The sequence below is a fragment of the Pipra filicauda genome, unplaced genomic scaffold (assembly GCF_003945595.2).
Source record: "Pipra filicauda isolate LSUMZ 115617 unplaced genomic scaffold, ASM394559v2 scaffold252_size1811890_pilon, whole genome shotgun sequence".
In the NCBI taxonomy this organism is placed as follows: Eukaryota; Metazoa; Chordata; class Aves; order Passeriformes; family Pipridae; genus Pipra; species Pipra filicauda.
Genome location: NW_024104368.1, coordinates 253,614 through 277,217, shown reverse-complemented (window position 1 = coordinate 277,217; position 23,604 = coordinate 253,614). Strand labels below are relative to the sequence as shown.

The following is a 23,604-nucleotide window of genomic DNA, read 5'->3' as shown; positions in this document are numbered from 1 at the left end:
CCCGCCCCCGGCACCCGCTTTAGCCGGCGCCGAAGGGGAAAACCCCTCCCCGGCGGCGCCGCCCCGGCCACGGCCACGGCCACGGCCCCGGCAGCGGGGCGCCGCCGCCCTCCCGCGGCCGCAGGACCCTCCGCGCCGCCGGCCCGGCCCCCCCCTGCGCTGCCCCTCCCGGCTGCCCTGCACTCGGCTCTGGCGTCGCGTCTGGCCCCTCGCTTCTTCTTTCCGCAGAAAGGGACTCAGGGGTGATGGCTGACAGCCGGCCCAACGTGAGCCACCAGTGTGCCCAGGTGGCCAAGAAGGCCGATGGCATCCTGGCCTATATCAGCAATGGTGTGGCCAGCAGGACCACGGAAATGATCATCCTGTACTCGGCATTGGTGAGACCGCACCTCAAGTACTGCATTCAGTTCTGGGCCCCTGATTTCAAAAAGGACATTCAGGTGCTGGAACATGTCCAGCAAAGGGCAACAAGGCTCGTGAAAGGTCTAGAAAATGTGTCTTATGAAGAACAGCTGAGGGAGCTGGGTTTGCTTACTCTTGAGGAGACACAGGGGAAACCTCCTTGCTCTCTACAACAATCTGAAAAGAGGTTGTAGTGAGGTGGGGGCCGGTATCTTTTACCATAGCTGCAGTGATAGGACCAAAGGAAATACCCTTAAGCTGAGACAGGGGAGATTCCGATGTGATAGTAGGAAAAAATTTTTCACTGTTAGAGTGGTCAGGCATTGCAATAGGTTGCCCAGGGAGGTGGTAGAGTCACCATCCCTGGAGGTGTTTAAGAGGTGTTTGGATCTCACTGGTTGAAATGGTTTAGTGGTTTAGGGGTTACCAGTGGTAGTGCTGGGTGGATGGTTGGACTTAATGATCTTAAAGGTCTCTTTCAACCTTGATGATTCTATGATTCTTGCCACCCACCCATGCTTGGCTCACAGCCATCAGCTGCGGGGGGGTGGAGAGGCCCTGGTGAACCCATTGGGTTCCTGCAGGAGATGAAGAAAAAGAGAGTTGTCCGGTTTCTCTTGTACATACTGGGGACAACATTGTTGCCTGCTGCTGCTTGCCTTAAGCTTACCTTAGCTTGTGGCTCCTGCCCCAGGATGGCTGCTGAAGGGTTCCTGAGGGCAGGGCGCTGTTGCCACTGGGAATATTCCTCAAACAGTGCTGGGCAATGCTCTGTCAAAACAGTGCCCTCAAAGTGCCAAACCAAAAGTGCCACCTGCTGATAAACCCCTCATGCGGGGGCAGCAAGGCAGCACAGGGTGCTCTCTCTGCCCTTGCACTCATTCCCCGCCCTCGGGCCTGCCTGTGACTGTAGGAGCTGCATCTCCTGCAGGACAGTCCAGGACGAGACGATGCTCAGCCTTGGTTCTGCCAGGGCCTGTGTGACAGGTGCTGCTTTGGCACTCCAGGGTGGAGAAAGACAGAGGTAGTTGGTGTCCCTCGCTGTGAAACTGAGGGATGCAGCACTGCCCTGTATGGGTTGCCAGCAGCTGAGCCCTGCTGGGTGGCCCCCAGGTCAACGTGTCCCTTCCCATGCAGACAGCAGCTGGAGCTGTGACTCTAGCCGGCTGAGAGGGGCTGCAAGTTCCCTGTGTTCCCAAATTTGCTCTGGAGGGATTGACCCACTCATGCCTGTTCAGATGCTGACACTGTGGGAACAGGCTCCCACTGTGTGCTTCCTTGGCTCCATGGGGGCCCAGCATGAGACATTCCTCTGTTTCTCCAGGGACCATGGTATCTGCATACATGTTCTTGGATTTCTCCATTCCTCTCTGAAAGTGCTCCGCGCTGTTCTCCTGGGAGAAGGGCTGCCCTCATAAGCAAGCAGTACACCAAACTCGAGGAGTTTGACACATTTTGTTGTTGTTGTGCTGTGTTGTGTTTTGCTTCAGTTTGGTTTTTATGGGCAATTCACTAGAGAAGTGATGAAAAGGGGGTAAAATGTACAGAGGGACACATCCGCCCAATCCAGTTCTAGTTACAAAAAACATTTTGCACAGTTCACCTCTTTCCTCTATCTCCTGCCACCTGCCAGGCATCTCCCTCATGGACCCCCAGATTCCTGTTGGTTAGAGTATCACAAGCCCTGATACTCTTGAGCAGAGAATGGCAGGGTGTTTAATTAATCTGCAGTAGTTTACCAGAGCAAGCTTTTCTGACATTGCGCTGTCAGCATTCCACTCAGTAGGAGGAAAAATGTACCTCCGAAAGGAGGAAGGACGTCGACACATTCCCTTTACTCTCCTCCCCTCGAACCTCTTCCTTTCCATGTAGGCAATGCCCTTGCCTCTGCTTGGAGCAGTTTTTCTTCCCGGGGAGGAGGCCTTAGTTCATACTTTGGTGCAGAAGGACCTCTAGTGTCCCTTCGGAGTTCGTGCTTTGGCATCACCGCTCTAAGCTCGGTATTTCTCTATCTCAAGACCTTCATATGTACTGTGGAAGGAGATAAGATGCACATACTGCCTGTACTTAAGAGGCTGGGAGAAACAAGGCTGGGTTGCTCCTGCCTGGGCAGAAGTCAATTACTGTGAGCAAAGCTCACCTTGCTTTGCTTCTACGGCTCCTCTGCAGCTCTTCCACATCCCTTTTTCTTCACCCCAGGGACCTCCGTGTGCCTTTTTGTGCACCACAGGCTGCTCCACTTAAATACATCACATTAGATGCTCCTGCTGTCTCAATAATGAATTTTCCACTGTGTTTCAGTGAGGGCCAGTAATAGTCTGTAGATTTGCGTTGTGCTTCTTGCGACTTTTGTAGAGTTCCCCACCAAAATCCGTGCTTAGTATTCAGCAGCACAAACTTTTCTTAAGCAGATTTAATTTAATTTATCAGTGGCAGCTATTAGGAATACAACAAAAATGCTCTTACGTGTTTGGATCCGTTTCATCATTCACATTGGTATCCCTTATTTCATCACCAAGATGGTCCTGCATTCATCACTCCAGTGAGACAGTGTGGGAGGTGGGGCGGGCTGGGTGGCCTTTCCTGGTGGGGGAGAAGTTTCCAGGGTCTTTGAAGGCAGGGGGAGATTAAGCAGACGAAAGGAGAGACTGTGTGAGAATGGAAGCAGACAGCTTTTAGATGTTGGTGTATTTCCAAATCGAGCGTTTCGCTTGCGGTTAGACTTCTCCCAGCCGAGCAACTCCTCTGGATTTGCGCGGGCTCTTACTCGGGATACAGTTGAGCAGCAAAGTAGATCTGTCGGCTCTTTACAGGATGGACACGGGCGGGTCGCTCTTCGAACTGAATAATTAAGTCAAACGGGTGCCTTTTCCACATAGAAGACCCCACTCGCCTTCTGGTTTCCCCTCTCCTCCCACCCGGGCAGCAGCCGCCTCCGCAGGCTGAGGAGAGCCAGGAGCCCACCGGAGCCCAGCAGCTCAAGCCTTTCCAGCGCAGGGGTCAGAGCTTCCCCGCTCTGGACTCTGCGGTGCCGGGGATCCCTCCCGCTCCTCCTCCCGCTGCCGCAGCCCCTGCCGAGTTTCGGTTTCCATTTCCCCGCCGGGGCGTTCCCGGCGCTGTCCCGGGCGCTCCCAAGCTGCCGGGCGGCCGGCGGCCGAGGGATGGCGGGGGGACGTCGGCGGGAGCAGCGGCGGGGCCGGCAGAGCGGCTCGGGAGGTACCGACCGGCGGGAGCGGCGAGGGCGGGAGGGGTGAGACCCCCCGGGATGGGTCAGCGCGCTGAAGTTGGAATAATCTGCTGTGCGGCCCCTTGGGAAGAAGGAGCCTCTGCGTAAGGGGCTTAAACATTTCCCAGTGCGCAGCACTCAGAGCGGGGGGGGGCTGGAAGGAGGAACACCATGCCGGGGAATAGACAGGAATTTTCCTCTCTAGTTCCATGTTGGAAGTGTGAGGAGGGTGAGCAGTGAGTCTCCAGAGGTGTTAGGGAAATCAGGACAGGCTTTGCCAGTGACCACCTTTCACGCATGGACATCCTGAGTCTCAGACACTTATGCTGCTGCAGGGCTACATGCAAGTAACTGAGTAGAACAGGTGCCTCGGGGTCAGGAAAGCATCCGCAGCCCCTCAGCTGTAGACAAGGAGGGACTTCCTTCTGCTCTAAATAGGCAATGTGTGATTTTTTTGTCGTTGCTTCTCCAATGTCATGTAAAACGTTTGACTTGAGGCATCCCATCCCCAAGGAGGTGACAAATCTGGGGTGGTCAGATGCCTCAGGAAGTGTTTTGTTTCCCCCCAGATACTCTCAATAGATGTGCAAAAATAACAGACTCTGCTTGTGCTGACTGATTTCACTGGTTGTCTTGGGAGCTGGTGGCACAGCAGCCTGAGAGATGGGGAAAGGTCTTGTAGTGGTAGCCAGGAGAGTCATCCAGCATGAAATCAAGCAGTGGGTAGGTAGGACACTGAAACCTTAAGGAGCCTGAGAAAATAAGTCATACACACTTGTTTGACTTTTTCCTGAGAAGCAGAGGCTGTTGCTGAAAACAGTAACACAGAGAGGTCTTGGGGAGGGGGCCGAGGTGGTTAAGATGCCTGCTGCCTTAGCGTGACCGCCATGTCTGTCTGTCTGTGTTCTGCAGAGCACACACAGTTGCAGAGGAATGAGGTGCAGTGCTCAAACCACGATGCAACACATAGGCTCATTCTCTCCCATGACGGGAAGGTTTCTGAACACTGGGCTAAAGCTCCAGCAAACTGCTCTAAAACAAGGTAAGCAGCTGTCATGGGGTGGAGGTATGGATGGCAGTGGTCTGAAAAATGCAGCTTGCTTTTCCTAAGGGTAACATCCAAGAGAATGAGTCATGTTTCTGTTGTAGAGAGGGAACTGGAACACACACATTCCTAATTACCAAATCTTTATCTTCTTTTTTAAACCAGCAAGAAGTGCACAGATTTTGAGGTTGATACCAAGGTCTGAGCTGCATGGGATGCACATGAGACAGGTTTCTCTCAAACTTAGTAAGGATCAGTAGTACATACCAGAATAATGCAGATAACTTGCAAACCACATATGGCTTGGGAAAACTGCGTGTGAAAGACACAAGCATATCTGAACCTTACCACCTTCTGATTAAGCTGTGAGGGTAACCATCATGTACAAATGGCCCAGCAGTTTGCTGTGTGATTTTCTGTTAGCTTGCCCAGGCCTGAGCCTGATTCTTTTCCAGCTTCCCAAGGAGTAAACCACAATCAAATCAGTTAGCCCTGCTGCAGCAGGCCAGCATAAGAGCAAGGTGAATCAACTTAGAGGTGACCTATATTCTTCCACACATTTCCTGCTAAAAGTGATAGGGCTTGGTGAGCAAAGGATCTTTGTCCTTTACTTTGTCTTACGGCACAGCATCTATCTATTTTGACCTTTTCTTTTTCCTTATTTTTATAGGCTGGTGAAAGAACTAGGAAGCCTAAATATTGTTCAAATAGCGTGTGGAGGCCAGCATGCCATGGCACTATCCAGAGGTATCCTCTTTCAAGAACTCTTTTCCTCCAAACGGGAGTCACATTATGGCAGGCTTGCTCTGAGAAGGCATGTTTGTACTACTTCCAGTAGTTGGTGACACCATTATAGAGTAATGAATGGTGGGTAGGGGACACAAAGTGCACTGGCTATCAGTGCTGCCCTTTCCTCCTAGCACCAGGGGACCTGCATCTCTCTGTGTCTCTCTCCAGTTCCTGAGCAACACCCCTCCACAAAGGTGTGTTGTGGAGAGCAGACGTGGCTGCCCTACTCTGCAGTCACCGGGTCTGCCCGTTCTTAAGCTGCAACACCTTTCTGGTTGGGAACTTCTTGCAAGTATGACTTTAGAGGTGGAAACACCTGGCCTTTATTCTTACTGTGCTGAGTCACATGGACAATGTGGGACTGCTCCAAAGAGGTCAGAAGCAAATGGAAATTTGCCTATCTATACATAATGCTCTTGCTTTGGAGCTAGTTCCCTGAAAAGAGCACAGAGTTTTGCTACTACTTCCAAAGTGCAAATACTCCAAGGAAGCATTGAGACTGAGCTGGTTTTTTTGTTCTGTGTGTGAAGGAGGTGAACTCTTCACCTGGGGCCAGAACACCCATGGACAGCTAGGACTGGGGAGCCAAGCCACGTTTATTCCCCAAGCACAGCTGGTGGAAAGACTGAAGGGCATCCCACTTGCTCAAATTGCTGCTGGAGGAGCTCACAGCACCACCGTGTCACTCTCTGGAGCTGTGTACTCCTGGGGAAAGAATGATTTTGGACAGCTGGGACTCGGAGACACAGAAGGTAAGGAAGGACAGCACTAGGAAGATGTTTTCCTGGTGAGTGAGCTCACCAAGTCGCTCCTCAGTATTGTGAAGCCCCTTTGGTGTAGCAGCAAACAGTAAAGTCTTTTGAAGAAAATATTTCTGGATAAGTTCTCTGTTTCCTGACCAGGGAAGGCATGCAGGAACAAGGGATTTAAGGGTTGTATTTCCATAGAGAACTTGCAATCATTTTATGTGGCTAACTGGATAGTGTGGGCTTTTAAAACCTCTGGGGATTTAGAGATCTATTTCCACTCCCATCCTCTCTCTGGGAAGTCTTGCATAAAAGAAATTATTTTATATTTTTTTGTCTTCTTTAATTCTTCATAAACACAAGGTGAGAGAAGAATTAAAATCACCCATTGTCTTCAAACCAAGAAGACTACAGAGTTGCCCTAGCCAGATAGAACCTGAAGTCAGCAGAATCTAATCTGAATGAGTCCACACCCTTGAGAATCAGATATTTTGAAGCAAAGTACTGTTTGGCAAGGAAACAAAACATTGAATTTTGTTTCAAACTGAATGTAAATAAAAATAAAATACTATGAAAAAGACAAAACATTATGAGAAAGAGTATGTTATAGTGGAGGGTAGAAAAACAACTCAAACCCAAGTTGTAATTACATGAATTGCTGTAAGAGAGGGACTGAAAAGTGCTTAAGCCCTCTGTTTTCTAAGTTTTTCTATGTATGAGACCCCACAGTACTCTTACACTTCAGCAGTGCTATCTTCTTTCCAGACAGGGACTGCCCATCATATGTTGGAGCTTTAGAGCACTGGAAGACTATATTTATCTCATGTGGGGCAGATCACACTGCAGTTCTCTCCAAGGTGAGTCTGAAATGGAAAGTCAGCATCTGAGACCTCACTCTGTGAGAAAAGATACACAGCTAAAAGTCAGAGCTTGGAGTGGTAATGCCTGCTTCCATCTGAGTCTGAAGTGATCCCCAAGGGATGTTGACTAAGCTATTGGGAAAACTAGACTTTTCTCAGATTACCATCACCTGCTTGCAAACTTTTGCAGGGATATGATGAACTGGAATCCTGGAGCAAAGGTATACAGTTCAACTCTCAGTACTTTAAAAAAGTACTTTTTATAGCATATTGGGGACTGGAGAAAATGACAACAATAGCTAATTCACTAGGGTTTATTTATACACTAGGATTTATTTATCAAATTCTTAAGTGATGGGGAGTTATCCTCAGGAGTTAAATTGCTTTTCTCAGAAGTTAAATGATTTGAACATGACAGTGCATGATTAGGCTTGCTGCAAAGTGAACCCTACCCATGTTTGAATCAAGTCCCATATAACATATTATGTCTTGCTGGCTCTCACTCTCAGTGGCGACTATTTGAATGTCGTTAATAATGCAGTGATCCTGTTGTTTGTTTCTTCATTTCAAGGAGGGATTGGTGTGCACCTTTGGAGCAGGAGGGGCTGGCCAGCTTGGTCACAACTCCACCCGGAATGAACTCATGCCTCATGTGGTGGCCGAGCTGTGGGGAGCAAGGGTTTCGCAGGTTGCCTGTGGCAGGTGGGAAAGTGCCAATAACATGTCTTCTAAGGGCAATATCTTAGGGAAATCACTGGAGAATAGTAGAGGAAGAGTCACCAAGATGTTCAAATCCCTGTACTCCAGTAGGTCAGCACTGTCAGAATATTGTCCACTCGTCAATGTAAGCCAGTCTCCTGCCAGAGCCCCAGAGAGAGCAGAACCTTCAGCCCATGATGAGCAGAGGGAGAGGGCTGCAAAACCACCAGAAGCCCTTAGTCTTTTGCTCTTCTAATAAACAAAGGGTATACTGGGTTCCAAAGGGCAAAAGACTGTCAAACATCTGCATTGGGAAAGCCACTGAATTCCCATCTGCATTGGGAAAGCCACTGAATTCCCATCCTCACTGACAAACTGGTGGCTCCTTAGTAAGAATTGAAGAACTGTGATAATTATGCAGTTTCATTCTGCCTTTCTGTAACTGGGCCAGAAAAAGTCTCCTGTCAATTTACCTGGGCTTGGTATCAGGCTCAGCAGCACAGCAGTTGTGCTTTTAAAAATGGAAGGGTGTAAAGCTAGCAAGGTGTAACATTATTTTTGTCTGTGGGAACCAACGTAAATCACAAACATTAGAGGCTAATATAGGAAATCTGAGTCTGTATATTTCTTTACTGCTGAATGCAATGGAGAATTCCAACACTTTTGTTAAAGGGATTCTTTATCTGGACTGTCAGGACTTCTAAATACAAGCCTTAGGTCTCCACTCTGAAAATGTATCTGTAAATTTTATTCTGTCTTGCCCTGTCATTTTTGCTTATTATGAGAATTGTTTGTTTGGTTTTTTTCCTGAACAGACAACACACTCTGGTCTATGTCCCTTCTTTGGACAAATTCTATTTCTTTGGTTCTGATGATGAAGGACAGCCAGAAGATGAGAGGAAGCCTAATCAGTTGATACCACTTCCCATCAGTTCACCAGTGAATACTGGAAACTCCTGCCAAAGTAATAACCATTGCAGATGTAATCGATCTATATTTGTTTCTTCCAGGGAGGTGTTTGCTTTCTTGATTTCATGTTTAAACCGAGAGGCAAATACTATGTCTCATGCTTACTTGGCCTTCCCAACAAATTCTATGACAAATTATTCCATTCGCTGCTTGATTTATCATCATAGGTAATGGCCACATAGGATCAACTTTTAGACAGATAACTACTATCTGAGGGGTTTTTTTAATGTTCCACTTTTGTGCACTGAACTCTCTGAAGATAATGACTCTCTTCAAATGTTCATATGAAAATATTTTTATTCTTTCACAGAAAATAACACGTCACAAAAGGGGATTAAAATTACGGCAGGAGTAAACCGAAGTTTTGTCCTCTGCAAGGAGAACCAGGTATGTGCACATTTGATCACAGCTTCCCACTGTTCACAATACTGCTGGAAACATTTGGATTTTCCATTGTGCTTTTAGCACTCCAATTTCATATATGTCTATTGCAGTTTTTTCTATGCTTACCTCGAAACTACTTTGTATGGCAATTATGTATGTTCTGTGGCTAATGCATCTGGATGATGCTCGATGACCATTAATTTGTTCATGCTTAGGCTGAACTCTTCTTGTAAAGATTGGCTTAAAAAAATAAGAATTCCATCTTCTAGACCTTTTATCTTGTTGATGTTTTCATGAATTTCACACAGAATTCCTGTTTGAATGGAATTGCCACTCTAGAGAATAAAAAAGTGGATGACTGGATTTCTAATTCCAGTTCAAAAGTCCAGTTCCAGAGGATAAAAAAGTAAGTCAGAAACCTGTTTTTGGGTTTGGTTGGGTTTTTTTCCCTGATACATGATTTTTTCTAAAAGTCATTATTTTTTGGAGACTATTATAGGAACTGTTGTTCAAGAATTTAGCCAAGACACAATCTTGTACCAGCAATTCTCACCTAGGTTTTGCACAGGAAAAAGAGATGTTGACAAGCAACATCTTTTCAATAACCTTTTTGCAGGAACAGAGGAGATGTACTGCCTGGCTTCAGAAGCCTCTCCTCTTCTTGCACAGAATGGTCAAGTTGATGAAGAGCCAACAAATTAAATCAGTGAAAGATTCTGTCTGTAGACCAAGGCCTTGTGCAAAAATCACAATCCAGAGTACCCAAACTGGATTGTTTTGTCTGTGTCATCATTTAAAAATCAGTGATCCTTTCTTTAATTATCCATTTTCAAAAGCAGTTAGTATATACTACTGTGGGATGCCTTACACCTATGTTTGAGAATTATGATTGTGTTAGTCTTTTTTCAGGTCTTACATGGGAGGTTATTTTCTTTGGGAAAGTCTGACTCCAGCTGCTGACTTTGAGCATTTCAAAATCCTGGCTAATCTGGAACTAAATGTTTCCCTGACCACTTTTAGAACAGTTTGGATCATATGGAAAGTGGTTGTTGAGAGGGTGAGAAAGGGAGGGTTCTTTCCAGATCTCAATAGGAAGGGCTTGACAGCAAATTGCTTGATAAAAGAGCTGCTTCAATAAGAAGATAACCAAGAATACAGGTAGTGAGTAAATCTAACATCCTTCAGATGCTGGGAACCCAGCTTTTGTGCGGCGGTAAATTGATAGCCTGATGGATTTTCCCTCCACATTCTACAAAGATCCTGTCAATGGAGGGGATCCTCCTCCCTCCAATGCCTTTATATATAACAGATAATGTTCAGACCTGTCTGGAGAAGATATCTCCATGATAACATCCACCTGCATGCAATTAGCTGGCATGAGGCACTTGAGCAGGTTCCCTTACAAGGCCTAGGAGAGCAACAAAGTGGTAATAAGACATTTGTACAGTGAGGTGCAGAGACACTTGTACACATGTTTTCTGTTCTCTCAGAATTAAAAACCTGAAGTTGAAAGGATTGACTTTGGTTTGTCTTTTACTATCAGGAATATCAGACTGATCTTCTCATCTGAGGCTTGCATCAACGGAAGCTTCCTGCAGAAAAGGTAGCGTGCCCTGACTTAGACATAACAGAATATATTGGCTGCATGTAAACTGACCAGAAAGTGTTATTTTAGACCACATGTGTAGAAAAGATTAGTCTTATCTGAATTTGCAAGAAGCGAGTCTGTATTTTTCAAAGCCAAGCTAAAATTTTTTTACACCCCCCAGTCCTATTGAATTTGCTAGAGAAGCTCACATTCTAGAAGATTATCCTGTTGTGATATTTGACAGAATAATCCCTTTAGGCAATATTACAGCTTTCAAAGGATCCATAATACCTCCTCCCAGCACTGAAGTGGAAGTGATTTTAAGGTGAAATACAGGAAGTCTACCATTAATAGTTCACAGCCACACGAGACAGGAAAGACAGGATATTAATCAGGTCGCAAAACAGTGACCTGTGTTGTCTATCTTCTTAGAACACATGAAATTATACCCATTGGAGCTAGGGCTGAACTTTCCAAGTATTTTCTCATGTTAAAATGCTTCACCATTCAGTCGCTAACAAAACCCAGCTTCTTACATAACTTGGTGTTCTCTTTTTTTCCTTTGTGATAGAGACAAACATTTCAAAACCTCCAAAGAATTCTCAGGTGTAGACATGTCCGAAGTGAAACATTTTTATAAGAAGATCAGTGAGATGCCAAAGCTCTTCCAGGAGGTAAGGATTTGATATAAGGATTCTCACTACACAGATATTGAGGAGCTCTGGATTTATGCATAAAACTTAGGAATTTCATGCCAACCTAATTACTTTGGCAAAACAAAATTGCATTTTAACCCTTGTCTTTTATTTTTTTTTGCCTCTGAAGGTGCAAAAGGAGGTTGATAATTTACTGCCATCACTGTCTTCCTCTCCCATCTCACCTGAAAATTTCAGAGTCTACTTGATCTTGCCTTTCATTCTGCAGGGGAAGGATAAAAGCTGTTACCATTCACTGAGGCTTCTAGCACAAGCCATCATGAAGCTCCAGCCAGAGGACCTGCAAACTCTTGGTAGGGTTTTATGATAATAGAACTGAATGATTTAAATGCTTGGTCATCTTCTGCTGCAGAACAAGAGTTAGCATCGCTGATGTAGCGTGTTGCAGAACTTGAAATAATTGCTGCTGATAGATGCAGAAACATGGGGACTATGCAGCAAGACACAAGAATGAAAAAATTCTGAGGTTTACTAATTTTGGTAGTCCAAAATTAAGCAATTTTTTTGTCAAGTTTATTTGATATAAAATGCAGCTTCATCCACAAATTGCAGTGATTTACATGTTACATGTCACCTCACTAGCTGTTCTCTTTACAGAGTGCCTGTGGTCAAATCTGGAAACATCCTCTTTCAAGGATCTGGTCAGTCTGTATCAGAGGGTTTCCCAGGATAACCTGTCTCAATTTATCATAGAATTACACAACTGTGGGCCAAGAGACCCCTTCAACCTGTACCCAGATGAAACAGTACCTCTGCAAATACTGCAGATGCTTTCCCAGGTAAGAAAGTACTTGGATCCTCACTAGACAGGATGTATCAATATGGCTTCGCGTATTTTAATCCTTTTCACTTGTTGAATTCTCTGGGTTCCCTTCTTACAAGGGAACATGGGGCCTTGTCATTTGACACTGCTTCAGGAATCTCTTTGGCTCTACACCAGCATAGCTTTCAAGGAATCCTGCTTGAGTTGTACCTAACTTACCCTCTGTAGAAATGAAGAGCTAAAGCAAAGCGTGTTACAGCCCTGGCAGGGGGAGGCTTCAGTGGTGTGAAGAGTGCATGCATTGATGCCTAGAGAGCTATGGATAGGGTGTCCCCTGCATAGCATGCCCATTTGCCTTTCTGCTGGTGAGATCCGTCACTCCAATAACCGAATTTAAAAGACAACCTACCTGCTTGACATATTGTGGCTGTCACAATAATGCTGCATGATGCTTTAAGAGCCTGTTACCTGAGAAATTCTCTGGAACAACAGTATTAGAGCCTCTTTAGCTGAAAACAAACACGGGGAACAAAGGGAGTGGTAACTGTATTCTTGACAACCATCCTTTCTCCTGCGGAGATGTTCAAAGTTTAGGGAAGTCAAGAGCTCAAGCACACAGTATGAATCAGAGAACAGTTGTTAAATTTTGTTCAGAACTGAGTATCCTTTTGGCTGAGACTGCAGATTTGGTCCTCGAAGTTTAGACTGTTGAATCTGTATTTATCCAGATAAACAAACTCAAAAATGCAGCAGGCCTACTCCTCTGTGATTACATCATTTGGAGCTTTACATGTTCACTGCCCGTCCGCAAATATCTTTGCTAGTCAACAAGTATGAAAATGAATAGGGAACTACAGAGTATTCTGCAGCATGAAAGATACTCAAAGGGAAACATACCTTTCCTGATCGAGCCCTGTTAAGGAATCTTTGTAAATGAAAATTGCTTTCCTGCTAGTTTATACATGGCTTTTCGAGACTTCTCACTGTGGGGCGCTGTGCTACTCGTAGCAATTCTATCCTTTCACTTCTGTTCAGGGTCTCAGAGCTCTTTCTGCAGAAAGTCCTGTCAGTCCTGTCCTGCCACACAGATGTACAGCTCACTGGATCTGCTGCTGACATGTTGTGTGTATCAATGCAGGTGAACTCCAGAACTGGCTTCAGAGTAGAAGAAAGCAACTTCTATGTACCTGTTGTGAAACAGATTATCGACTTCTGTCAGTTCTTTAATAGAGCAGTAAGTATAAAATTTTACCAGCAGTGCAAAACACTCTTTTCTCTTTTATTTAAATAGTCGCTATATCTCTCTCTAGATATAATTATATAGATATAGATATGAAAGGCAACTCTAGACTCTAACCCATTACATCTCAAAGACAATGCATTTTCTCTAGCAAGCCCTTTACCATCCAGTATTTTAGCAGCTACAATAGTGCCTTTCCTGAGATGACCCCTGGTTCTGAGAGTTGGAGCTGTCCTCCAGTGTCCTAAGACACTCTGTTGGCTTGGAACTAGTAATCACTGTGAAAAAGCACCATGAGGGATGGTTGCTATACTTCTTGTTACTCTAGATTTTATTATGTTTTATTAATAGAAATACTGTGTGGTGTCTTTAAGCTTTTGTTTAGAAACCATATTTCAATTTACTTACATCTTAAAACCAAGCCATGATAATAAAAATAATCTGTCAAATGGTTTACTTCTTGACAACATGGAGTGCAAATTAGCTACCAAATGCAGTCAGTGTCACAGGAAGCAGGATGAAATGCAAATGTGGATAGTAGGGCCTTCCTTAGGCAAAAAACCTGTAGCTTTCTGGCAACTTGCCTGGAATTCGTAGGGCAACTGCCTCATTCCTTCATAAGCTTTTGTTTGCTAATGTACCAATTTTGTACCAATTAACCAGAGTGGAGGAGAAGGTTTGGGAAACAGCATAGAATCAAAAGCCAAATAGGAAATGACCTGAAGTTGCTGCCTTATCACACTGGAGGTGTAACACTTTGAATTAAATTATATTTATACCAGTATTTACTTTTGGTAGTACAGATAATAAAGTCAGCAGTTTTTAAAAACAATGTACCATAACCTGGGTATCCAGGACATTTTTACTATGTGTTTTGGTTTAGCTGAATTCAGCTGTTAAAATCACTTTCTCTCTGTTTTATTCTTGGTGTCTGTCTGCACAAACTGGTTAGATGCCTCTCTGTCAGTGTTTCTCACAGAAGTGTGTAGAAGCTGTTTTTAGGAAGCGTACTTCTCCCAGTGTAGTGCTCGTGCACACAACCAGGGCACGTCTCGGAGATATGGGAGTTTGCCAGGGTACAGGCCAGCAGTTCAGTCTCCACACGTACCCTGGAACTGGTTTCTCAGGGGAAAATCAACATGTCTTTTCCTTTTTTACTTGCCATTTCAGATAGCCCTATGGAACCTGAGCAAGTACCCATGCATCTTTGACATGCAAGACAGGATCGCCGTTCTTATAACAGAATGCCAGGTTCTGTGCACAGAAGGCAGCGCTCTGCCCGGGACCTCTACTGAAGTAGGTGTGGCCAATTTTGTTACAAATTAGAAGAGATAAACACACTGCCAACAACTGTTACTTCAATCCTCAGACAATCCTTACATGCACGAGAAAACAATGGGAATTTCACGTCAGAAGAGAGTGCTTTCTGCAAGACATATGGAACAATTTAGAATGTGCCTCAACCCAGGAATTCAGGAAGATCTTAAAGGTAAGATACCAAATTGTATTATTTGTTAGCTCTAAATATCTCGCTGCAGTGTTCCTTGATTTTCAGTGTGACTGAAGTATTGGTAGAAGGGTTTCAGTATTCTCTGAGCATACAACAAATGAACTATTCTTCAGATTATTATACAACATGTTCCGTAAGTGGTGTAGAGTGAATCTGGATGGCAGTATCTTACATTGTTATTCCAAGTAGCCATCAAGCTTTGTTGGCGTAAGTTAAACACAAGTGGCAGTGCTATTTCCTGTGAGGTTGCTTTGGGGTAATGTAATAGGATTGCTCAGGAAACTAGACTTGTCAAAGTCCAGTACTATTACTGCTAGACTGACTTTTAGATCCCATGCTAGTTTGCTGCACATGAAAACCCCAGTGGCTGGGGAACCAGCCTTAGCGGCCAGCAAGCAACACAAAAAGCCACAAAAAGCCATTTCTCTCATGAGATGCTGTCTGAAGGGAAATGAAGGATAGTGCCGGCGAGAGAGGTGGCAATCTGATTATAGTGCTGCTGTCTCCATGTGCCTTTAATCTGTGGCTTCCACACAAACCCAGAGGTTCTGGTAGTTGTATTTCCTGCAGGAATTGCAATGCTAGCCCTGTGTTGCAAAACGCTGGGTGACGTGGGAAGAGGGCACCTGCCCAGAGTGGAGCTCAGCTCAGGGACCATGTGTCCTATCAGTCACTAACACAAAGTCTGGCACCACGCCTGTGTCACAGGAGCTATCAACCCCGGTGCCCTATTGCCCAGTTCTGGTGCTTTCCAAGTGAGCCTTCTTGCCAACAAGAACTGTCAAAGCTTTTCCTTCCCATACACTTAGGAGAAGATTCTCAATGCCCCCTAGAGCTACCTTTCCTTCCTGCTTCCTCACTTCACCAGCTGAGAGGCATTTATTTACAGAGGTAGTGAGGCTTGAGCTCTGTACTGTCCTCTAGATCTCAAGTCTCCACTGACTGTACAAGCTCTGACAAACAGCTGCCCTTAGTGAAGTCAGCCTTCAAATGCACCTACTGCAAGCATTGTCTTTCACACTGCACATGGCAGCATTATTTGCAGCAGCCTGATAATTTTGACTGCACTGTTAGTCACCCGCCCAGAGAAACTATGGTCTGCAGTATCTACAACTTGCTGCTGCGTTTCTGCATTTTTCAGCAGGTAGAGGACATTAATGTATTTGTGTTGCAGATATAAACCACTCAATAGCAAAACATAAAAAAGAAACCTTTATAACAGATTATCATAGCATTGACCTGTCCCCTTCATAGCTGTGTCCAGCTAGGAATTTTTTCAGACAGTACTGAGAACTTGGCATGTGACACCCTCATAGTGGTCTGTCACCCCATTCTCTAGTGTTGCTGTAAATGAAAATAGGGAAGGTTGAAGTATTTAGCAGAAGTATCTCCTGTTCCCTCTCTACTGAGCAGGAGATGGTGCGAAGGGAAAGGATATTCTATGTACTTAAAAAGCATTTTTGTAGCTGTTGACTGGGCTAACAAATTCTGGGCTCAGTTGGGAGTTATTTTTCCACTAACCTGTCAGGAGATGCCTCTTTAATGAAAATGACCCAACCTGGCTATCAAACTTGTGTACTCAGATATATTTAACACATAGTACTGGGACACACATCTCCTAAGCAGACACTGGAATACGTTGGAGGCCACTCTAACAAAACCCCCAAATGCACAGGTACATCTGTTCTGCAGAGCTGTCATTTACCCACCTTTTTCTTAAAAAAAAAAAGAAAGAAAAAAGCAGCCACTGCACATACAGACATGGGTATCATCCAAGAAATTTCTTCATTTATGTCAAGTCCCAAATTTTGTTACGAAACACCAGCCTAATTTATTTTAGTTTATGTTCTTCTGACAGTGAGTCAAATATATTTCAGTACATACATCAGGTTAAAACAAAACCAAAGTTCTCAAAGACTGCATATTTTAATTTAGTGTATTATTTAAGATCAGTTTTCTCAGTCAGGGTACAGTTCTCCCTCGCGAAAACAACTTCCACCTAGGTGGTTTTCATCAGTGCCACTACAAATGCACAACACTCTTGGAGGGATACAGCAGAGGGAATTAGTGCTTCTTATGACTCCTACTCTAAATCTGCCTTAGCAGTAGGTAACAATGGGCTGCTGCTTCGTACAGTTTCAGATACTACTAGGAAAATGATGACAGTCCATAGTGCCAAAGGGAACTCTCCAACGAACTGCAATACCCGATGAGATTAAACCAGCTGCATTGATTTAGAGAAGCCCAGGGGTTAGCAAACGCATCTCACTAGTTGTGCCTAAAAAGCTTAATCCCCATCCAGGTCCAAAGGTGAAAGAACACATAAACCGGTATTGTAACAGGAAGGAGGAGACTGTAGAAACACAGGCTGTTCGTGCTGGTGCAGCCCTGTGGGAAGGCTTCGTCCACGCTGGCTGAGTAAAACAAGCCTGCCAAGGACAGGAGGGGAACGAGCACAGTCAGAGTGGGCAGGGAGGGCAGCATCCCTCCCCCGGCCATCAGTCCCAGCTACCGCTGTGCCTGGCGGGTCCTCAGGGCTGCTCCGAGTCCTCGGCCGGAGGCTTCTTGTGCGTCATCCTGGCAGCCTCCGGAACCATGTTGGGAATGCCGTCGATGATGGGGTACGCGATGCCCAGCTCCTCGTTGATGAGCTCGTTGGTAGCTTCTTCGTACCTGGACGGGCAAGGCGGATGGGGGGGAAGGGGGAGATAAAACAAAGCCACCAACAAAACAGAAGGAGGGGTGAAAAACCTGGGTTCGCCCTTAGAGAGCCCCTCCCTCTCCACGCGGGGCTGCAGCGGGCCGAGGGCGGGCAGCGAGCGCAGCTCCCCCGGCCCGCCCTCACCTCAGCGGCTTCTTGGACAGCGGGCACACCAGGAAGCGCAGCAGCGACGGCTCCGGCGGCTGCGGCCGCGCTGAGCCCGAGCCCTGCTCCTGGATCCTGGATCCCGGATCCCGATCCCGGTGCTGTTCCCGGCTGCCTGCCGCCGCCCTCCGCAGCAGCCCCGCCACAGCGCGCCCGCCGCCCCGCAGCATGGCCGCCGCTTCCGGCCCCGCCCCGCGCTGTGCCGGGAGCCTGTGGGTGCCGCAAAGCGAGGAGTGTGCCAAGGTTGTCTTAAGGCGGGCTGCTCCTTGATGTAAGGTCTTTCCGTACATTCAAGCCTAAACAGCAAGAAAGGAGACCTGATCAGTGGAGCAGGCAGCAGCCAGCATTCCCTAGTCAAGGACATCCGGGAACTCGCAAGGTTTAAGGATGCAGTAAATCAAGATGTTGATGTATGTCTATGTATACGTGGATAACTTGGCAAAGTACTCAAGGTCCATGTATCCTATAGTTGAACTATGTTCGTTATAATACTAAAAATCACACCTCCAGGTCAAAAAGCCCCCTGCCCAGGTGAAGACCCTTCCCCTAAGCACACATAGAAGTTAGCTGGGGTTATGTAACTTGTATGGGAATTACATACAGTCATAATAGAAGGGCTGTACTTGGACAGTCACTAACTCTGAGTTTCTGTGTATAAATAATGGCCTGAAAAGTCAGCTGGGGTGTGCTTGATTTGTGGAATACCACCCAGCACGGCTCTGAAATAAATAATCAGTGTCTCTCTCGGGTGTGTAATTATTGGCTTGTTGGGTAACCAGTCTTATTTTGTGGGCAACATGGGTGTCTATGTCTGTGGGTGTCTTGGGCATTGCAGGTGGTGTTTGTGGGCGAGAAGGGTGTGGACCAGGGTGGGCTGTCCCAGGAGCTCTTCAGCATTGCTGCCAGGACCCTCTGCCAGCCGGCCACCAGTGCCTTCCGCCACTACACGTCCGGACTCGTGTGGTTTCCCAGCAAGGTGAGGCAGCCCCGCGGCAGCGGGTGGGGAGGCCACCCATGGGAAAAGGCGGTCACAGTTTTCTGGTGTGCTTGTTCCTAACCAGGCCTCGGGCTGTGAGGATAAGGACACCTTCTTCCAGATCGGGACACTATGTGGAATGGCCCTGTTTAACCAGCGCATGGTGCCCTTCCCCTTCCCCAGGGCTCTCTACAAAAAGCTGCTGGACCTGGCCCCCACCCTGGAGGACCTCGAGGAGCTGCTCCCAACTGTGGGCCGGTACGAGCCAGGCATGGCCCAAGCTTCGGCTGGGTCTCCATGTGCAGGGAGATCCCTGAGTCCGATGAGCTGTAGTTTGGACTTGGAAGAACTAAGCACCCAATTACTAATGCTGGTTTTTTTCTCTGATTTACTAATTATCCATTTCCATTGTGTTATTTTACACAGGCACAGTATTGCCATACACTGCAGTTGTGCCAATTCTGAGAACAGGATCTCCATGCACTGGGAAAGGAGATTTCAGCCAGACATAGCAGGGAGAGGTGCTGCTGTCACCAACATAAATCTTTTAGGCCCATGAAGCTCAGCTTTCCACACAAGTGCTATGAATAGCCAAGAAGATGAGAACTATATCCATGAGCCAGTGACTGTGTTGAGGTGCTAAAGAGTCTTAAGTGAACTGAAACACTTGGAGAGGTGCTTCACCCTCCTGCAATACTTGAAGAGGTGCTTCACCCCAAAACAATTCTCCCAGATCAGCCCGCTGGTCCATATTTTATAGATGATGTCTGGAAGCGAGGCTATGGTCCAAGCCCACTTCTCACTGAACTTTGTGTAAAGTTATCCCCACAAGGCATGGGGATGGACTTGCCTGGAATCCTTTTTTTACTGGAGGCATTTGCCCTCGCTCATGGCAGCAGCATGACATAAGTTCAGGGCCACATATGATGGTTCTCTGTGAGTGTAGGTGTTGTGTATGTGTTCTATATGTATATGCACTTAAAAACTGCTTATCAAAGGATGGTTTTCAGCAGAATTTGAAAATGCATCGAGTGGTCATGTTTCTTCTCTCTTTCTTTCCCTTTGTTTTTTGACAGGATTCTTTGGGGAATTTTGAATGAAGAATGTGATCATAACCTTGAGAGCATGGACATAGACTTCACGGTAGGACCACTGTGCCGTTCAGACATCCCATGTATGTACTCGGGCAAGACTGTCCCAGTGCAAATGACACAATTTGTCTGTAAACTCAAACTAGTAAAAGTGCTATGTCAGGCCCTGCAAGAAGAATGATAGATGTAGCACGTATATATCTGTCATATGGAGAAACAGCAGCCAATGTTTAAATTTATTTGTGTAGGTAATGGAAGAAGGAGATTCTATGGATGTTGTTGAACTTAAAAAAAATGGTGCCAACATTCCTGTCACTAAGGATAACAGGTCAGTTTTATTTTTACATTTCTTACCTTGTTGTCTTGTTACAAGTATATGAGATAACGTCTATACCAATCCCCTTACAAAATACCAACTTCAGTATTATACCGACCATTGGTCTTGGTCTTTGTACACTTTTGGTTCCTGCTGTATTTGCTGCACATGTGTCAGACTTTGGCAGTTTGTGCAAGCAGCAGATGAGAAGGGGATCCTTGGACATCCTGGCATCTGCATATACAGGTACCTGGAGTTATCAGAAAAATTCCTAACAAATGTATAAAATACCCTTGGACGGTATTTTCAGTGAAATACAGATGATTTGTCTGACAAATCCAGCTATAGGTACACCTCCATAAGGGGTTTTTTTAGAGCAAAATGTTTTCTGCATTGTTACATCTACTGAATATATTTTGTATATAAAGGAGAAGGAGCAATCTGTCAATAAGGCTTTTTGTCAGTATTAACCTCGGCACAGAGGACAGAGAGAAGTTCTGTGTCCTGAGTTATGCAGATGATCTGAGGACCCTTAGGGATTCAAGAAAGGACTGTTTAGGAAGCTTGAAGTATAGCATTTACATTGAGTTGATTGTGCAAGTACAATGTCACTACACAAATCCCCATCACAAGTAGAGGGAAGAGTGAAACTACTGATTAGCAGCTGTGCAAATAGTTATTTTGATTTCAGGGAAATTATTAGAGTGTTCACATGAAATAAAGGAGTATTACCAAAATGAATCCATGTTGGCCAGCATTCTCTTTTATTTGTGAACATCCTCGCAGTTTATTCAGTGAGTAAATAATTGCCAAGGCGACTGATCTCAGTAAAGATTGAATCTTTACAGTTCAGCAGGTTGTGCAGAATAAAGGAATAAGGTATAAAGTTCTCTATAATTCTCCTTTTACAAAAGTACCTATTGCATTGCTCATTTGATATTTTTTCCAGGAAAGAATATGTTGACTTGTACGTGAATTATGTGTTCAATGAATCAGTGCAAAAGCCATTTCAGGACTTTATGCAAGGATTTTTAAGAGGGTGCCCAGCTAGAAATTGGAAGATGTTTCTCCCTGTAGAGCTCCAGGTTGTTCTCCAGGGACACCCAACAGTTGACTGGCATCTCTTGGAAAAGGTATTGTATACTAGCATAGTGTCCTTCTGCTGTATCTGTGAAGCATAAACTACTTCTGACCTGTTCTTTCATTGATTGTATAGGTCATGAACAGATGGACAGAAGCTCAAGGGACTTTCTCTTTTTTTTTACTTGTGTCATAGTTCTATTTCTAATCTACATCAGGTACAAGAATAAAGGAGACTAAGTATCAAGCCATAACTCAAGGATTGTCATAAGAATCTTTGAAAAAACAAATGAACAAGGAGATTCCAGAGGTTAAGAGGATTTGAATATCTATGAACAGGATTATAAAATTTATCAGATAAAATGTTGTTGCTTTAAATATAAATGGAAATATTGAGGACTAACTGACCTGTTTTATTTTTATGTCTTTGACAGAATGTGGTATACAGGCAGTATAATAAGTCAGATAAAACCATCAAAGATTTTTGGAATGTGTTTCACAAACTCCCAGAAGAAAAAAAGAAAATGTTCCTTGGTAATGTATCAGTAATTTTAAACTTTTCATAGTCCTTTTTTCTGCCCCACAACACACATTTTAGATGGTTGCACATAAAAAATACTATAGTCTCAAACAGCTTTTCAACACATTTTCTGCTACCACATTTTCTAGTGAAAACCATGAAGGCTTGCCTGAGTGCACCTGACCACCTTGAACATTGCAATTACTTTATCCCTTGCTTTTGTGGTTGTCTTGTTGGTCAGAGGCCTCAGTTTGTGTGAGCAGACTATATTGATGTAAGCAGTTTACCCTTCTCAAAGGATCACCAAAGCTAGCTCATTGTTTTTAAATGTAGAAGGTCAGACCTAGCCTGGCCTTCCTCATCCACAAAGTCTAAATTATAAAGTAAAAGAGGGCTTATAATTCATATTAGTCAGTAAGAGACTTTATTGTATTCAGGTAATTCAACAAAGCAAAATAATTAGCTTATGAAAATAGCCATATGTTTACACTGATTTCCCTTCATGATTTTTATTAACATTAATTATTTTCATGTTTTTCAATTAACATTATCTTGGTTTATTTTTTAATTTGCTTACTTTTTCTTGCTTTTTTTTTTTCTCGTTCCTTCAGGGTTCTTGTCAGGATCTGATCGAATCCCTGCCTATCAACTGGAATGTTTTAGATTTTGTATTGAAGATCCTCAAGCAAAAAATCCAGATGAGCTCTATCCCTCTGCCAGTACCTGCTCCCTCATTTTTTATCTCCCCAGATACAGTAGTAAAAGCATACTCAAGGAAAAGTTGCTTTATGCCATAGAGCATAATGAAGGTTTTGGCTGTGCCTAACTCTTCGTCAGAAGCACTTCAAAACAAAAATAAGCAAAAAAAAAATCTTTCTTTCACTTGTTATATTTTTCTCTTTATAACTCAAATTTACTGGTTTCTACCCTACCTTATTTTTACTGTGCTTTATAAACATTTGTGTGTGTGTGTTATTTGCTGAGATTTTATATTGATTATAAAAATGATATTGGACCAGATACCTCATGGTTAGATTGTAAAGTTAGAAAAGAAGAATACTATTTGAAACACTTCTAAGAAGCAAGCTGATAAGCAACTCTATTTATATATTTGTGCAGACAGGGTCTGCACTGTGCTGGTCTTGTTCAGTCAAGCTCACAGTGAGCTCACAGCAGCAATGTACAATAATTTGTACATTACCAAGCATACAGACAGGATATGCTGAGCAGTCATCCTTGCAGGGACAAGCTAGGGTAAGGTTTTCAACTGTGTTAGTTAAGAATTCTCTTGGGGAGCAACTAACAGTAAGGAGACATGTTCCTGCAAACCGTGAATTGAAGGAGAAGTCTGTGCTCACCTGGATATGGCCTTTGACTTATCTGAGAGAAATGCTTAGGACAAGGATTTGATCATTCCTAGACTTTTTCGAAAGCTGTATTTGTGAAGCATGAATGGACTTTTTATTATTTAGTGTGTTAACTGTGATATTTGTCACATTTCTTTATATCTTCCAAGGAGATGTTTTGCAATTAAATCATAAAATTTTAGGCTTGCAGAACAGCTCTGTCTACAGAGCCCTGTGGACATGAGGCTTGCAGGGCTTCTGGAATCTCATTGTCAAAACAGTGCAGAGCACTGGCAGGATATTGAGGGTGTCAGGCAGGATGTATGTTTTCTGTTTATTTTGCTTTGTGGAGAGACAAACAACAATCATGACTTTTCAGCAGTCTTCACTTTGGTCTGTTAAATGTATCAGGGCACATATGTAAAGAAGACTTTTACTGCGTTGAATTAAATGACAATTGATTAATTTTTCA

The 23,604-nt window shown here is 44.6% G+C and overlaps 3 protein-coding genes across 3 annotated transcripts; 1 reads left to right on the top strand and 2 right to left on the bottom strand.

The window, feature by feature from the left end:
* Positions 1-3,563: 3,563 nt before the first annotated feature.
* LOC113993526 (probable E3 ubiquitin-protein ligase HERC4) lies at positions 3,564-23,604 on the top strand. Its single transcript, XM_027731774.2, has 23 exons — positions 3,564-3,618; positions 4,541-4,670; positions 5,344-5,420; positions 5,993-6,214; positions 6,974-7,065; positions 7,640-7,770; positions 8,583-8,731; positions 9,047-9,123; positions 9,429-9,526; positions 10,664-10,723; positions 11,280-11,382; positions 11,534-11,717; positions 12,022-12,203; positions 13,326-13,421; positions 14,598-14,723; positions 14,797-14,916; positions 18,639-18,779; positions 18,865-19,037; positions 19,856-19,922; positions 20,119-20,198; positions 21,136-21,319; positions 21,701-21,800; positions 22,398-23,604. Exons 1-23 carry the CDS (start codon positions 3,564-3,566, stop codon positions 22,610-22,612), a joined length of 2,862 nt encoding a protein of 953 aa, XP_027587575.2. The 3' UTR covers positions 22,613-23,604.
* Positions 16,704-18,128, bottom strand: PYURF (PIGY upstream reading frame). Its single transcript, XM_027731779.2, has 2 exons — positions 17,783-18,128; positions 16,704-17,610 (listed from the first exon to the last, which is right to left on the bottom strand). Exons 1-2 carry the CDS (start codon positions 18,091-18,093, stop codon positions 17,469-17,471), a joined length of 453 nt encoding a protein of 150 aa, XP_027587580.2. The 5' UTR covers positions 18,094-18,128; the 3' UTR covers positions 16,704-17,468.
* PIGY (phosphatidylinositol glycan anchor biosynthesis class Y) lies at positions 17,201-17,455 on the bottom strand. The gene has a single exon (XM_027731780.2). The coding sequence runs from the start codon at positions 17,434-17,436 to the stop codon at positions 17,206-17,208; it is 231 nt and encodes a 76-aa protein (XP_027587581.1). The 5' UTR covers positions 17,437-17,455; the 3' UTR covers positions 17,201-17,205.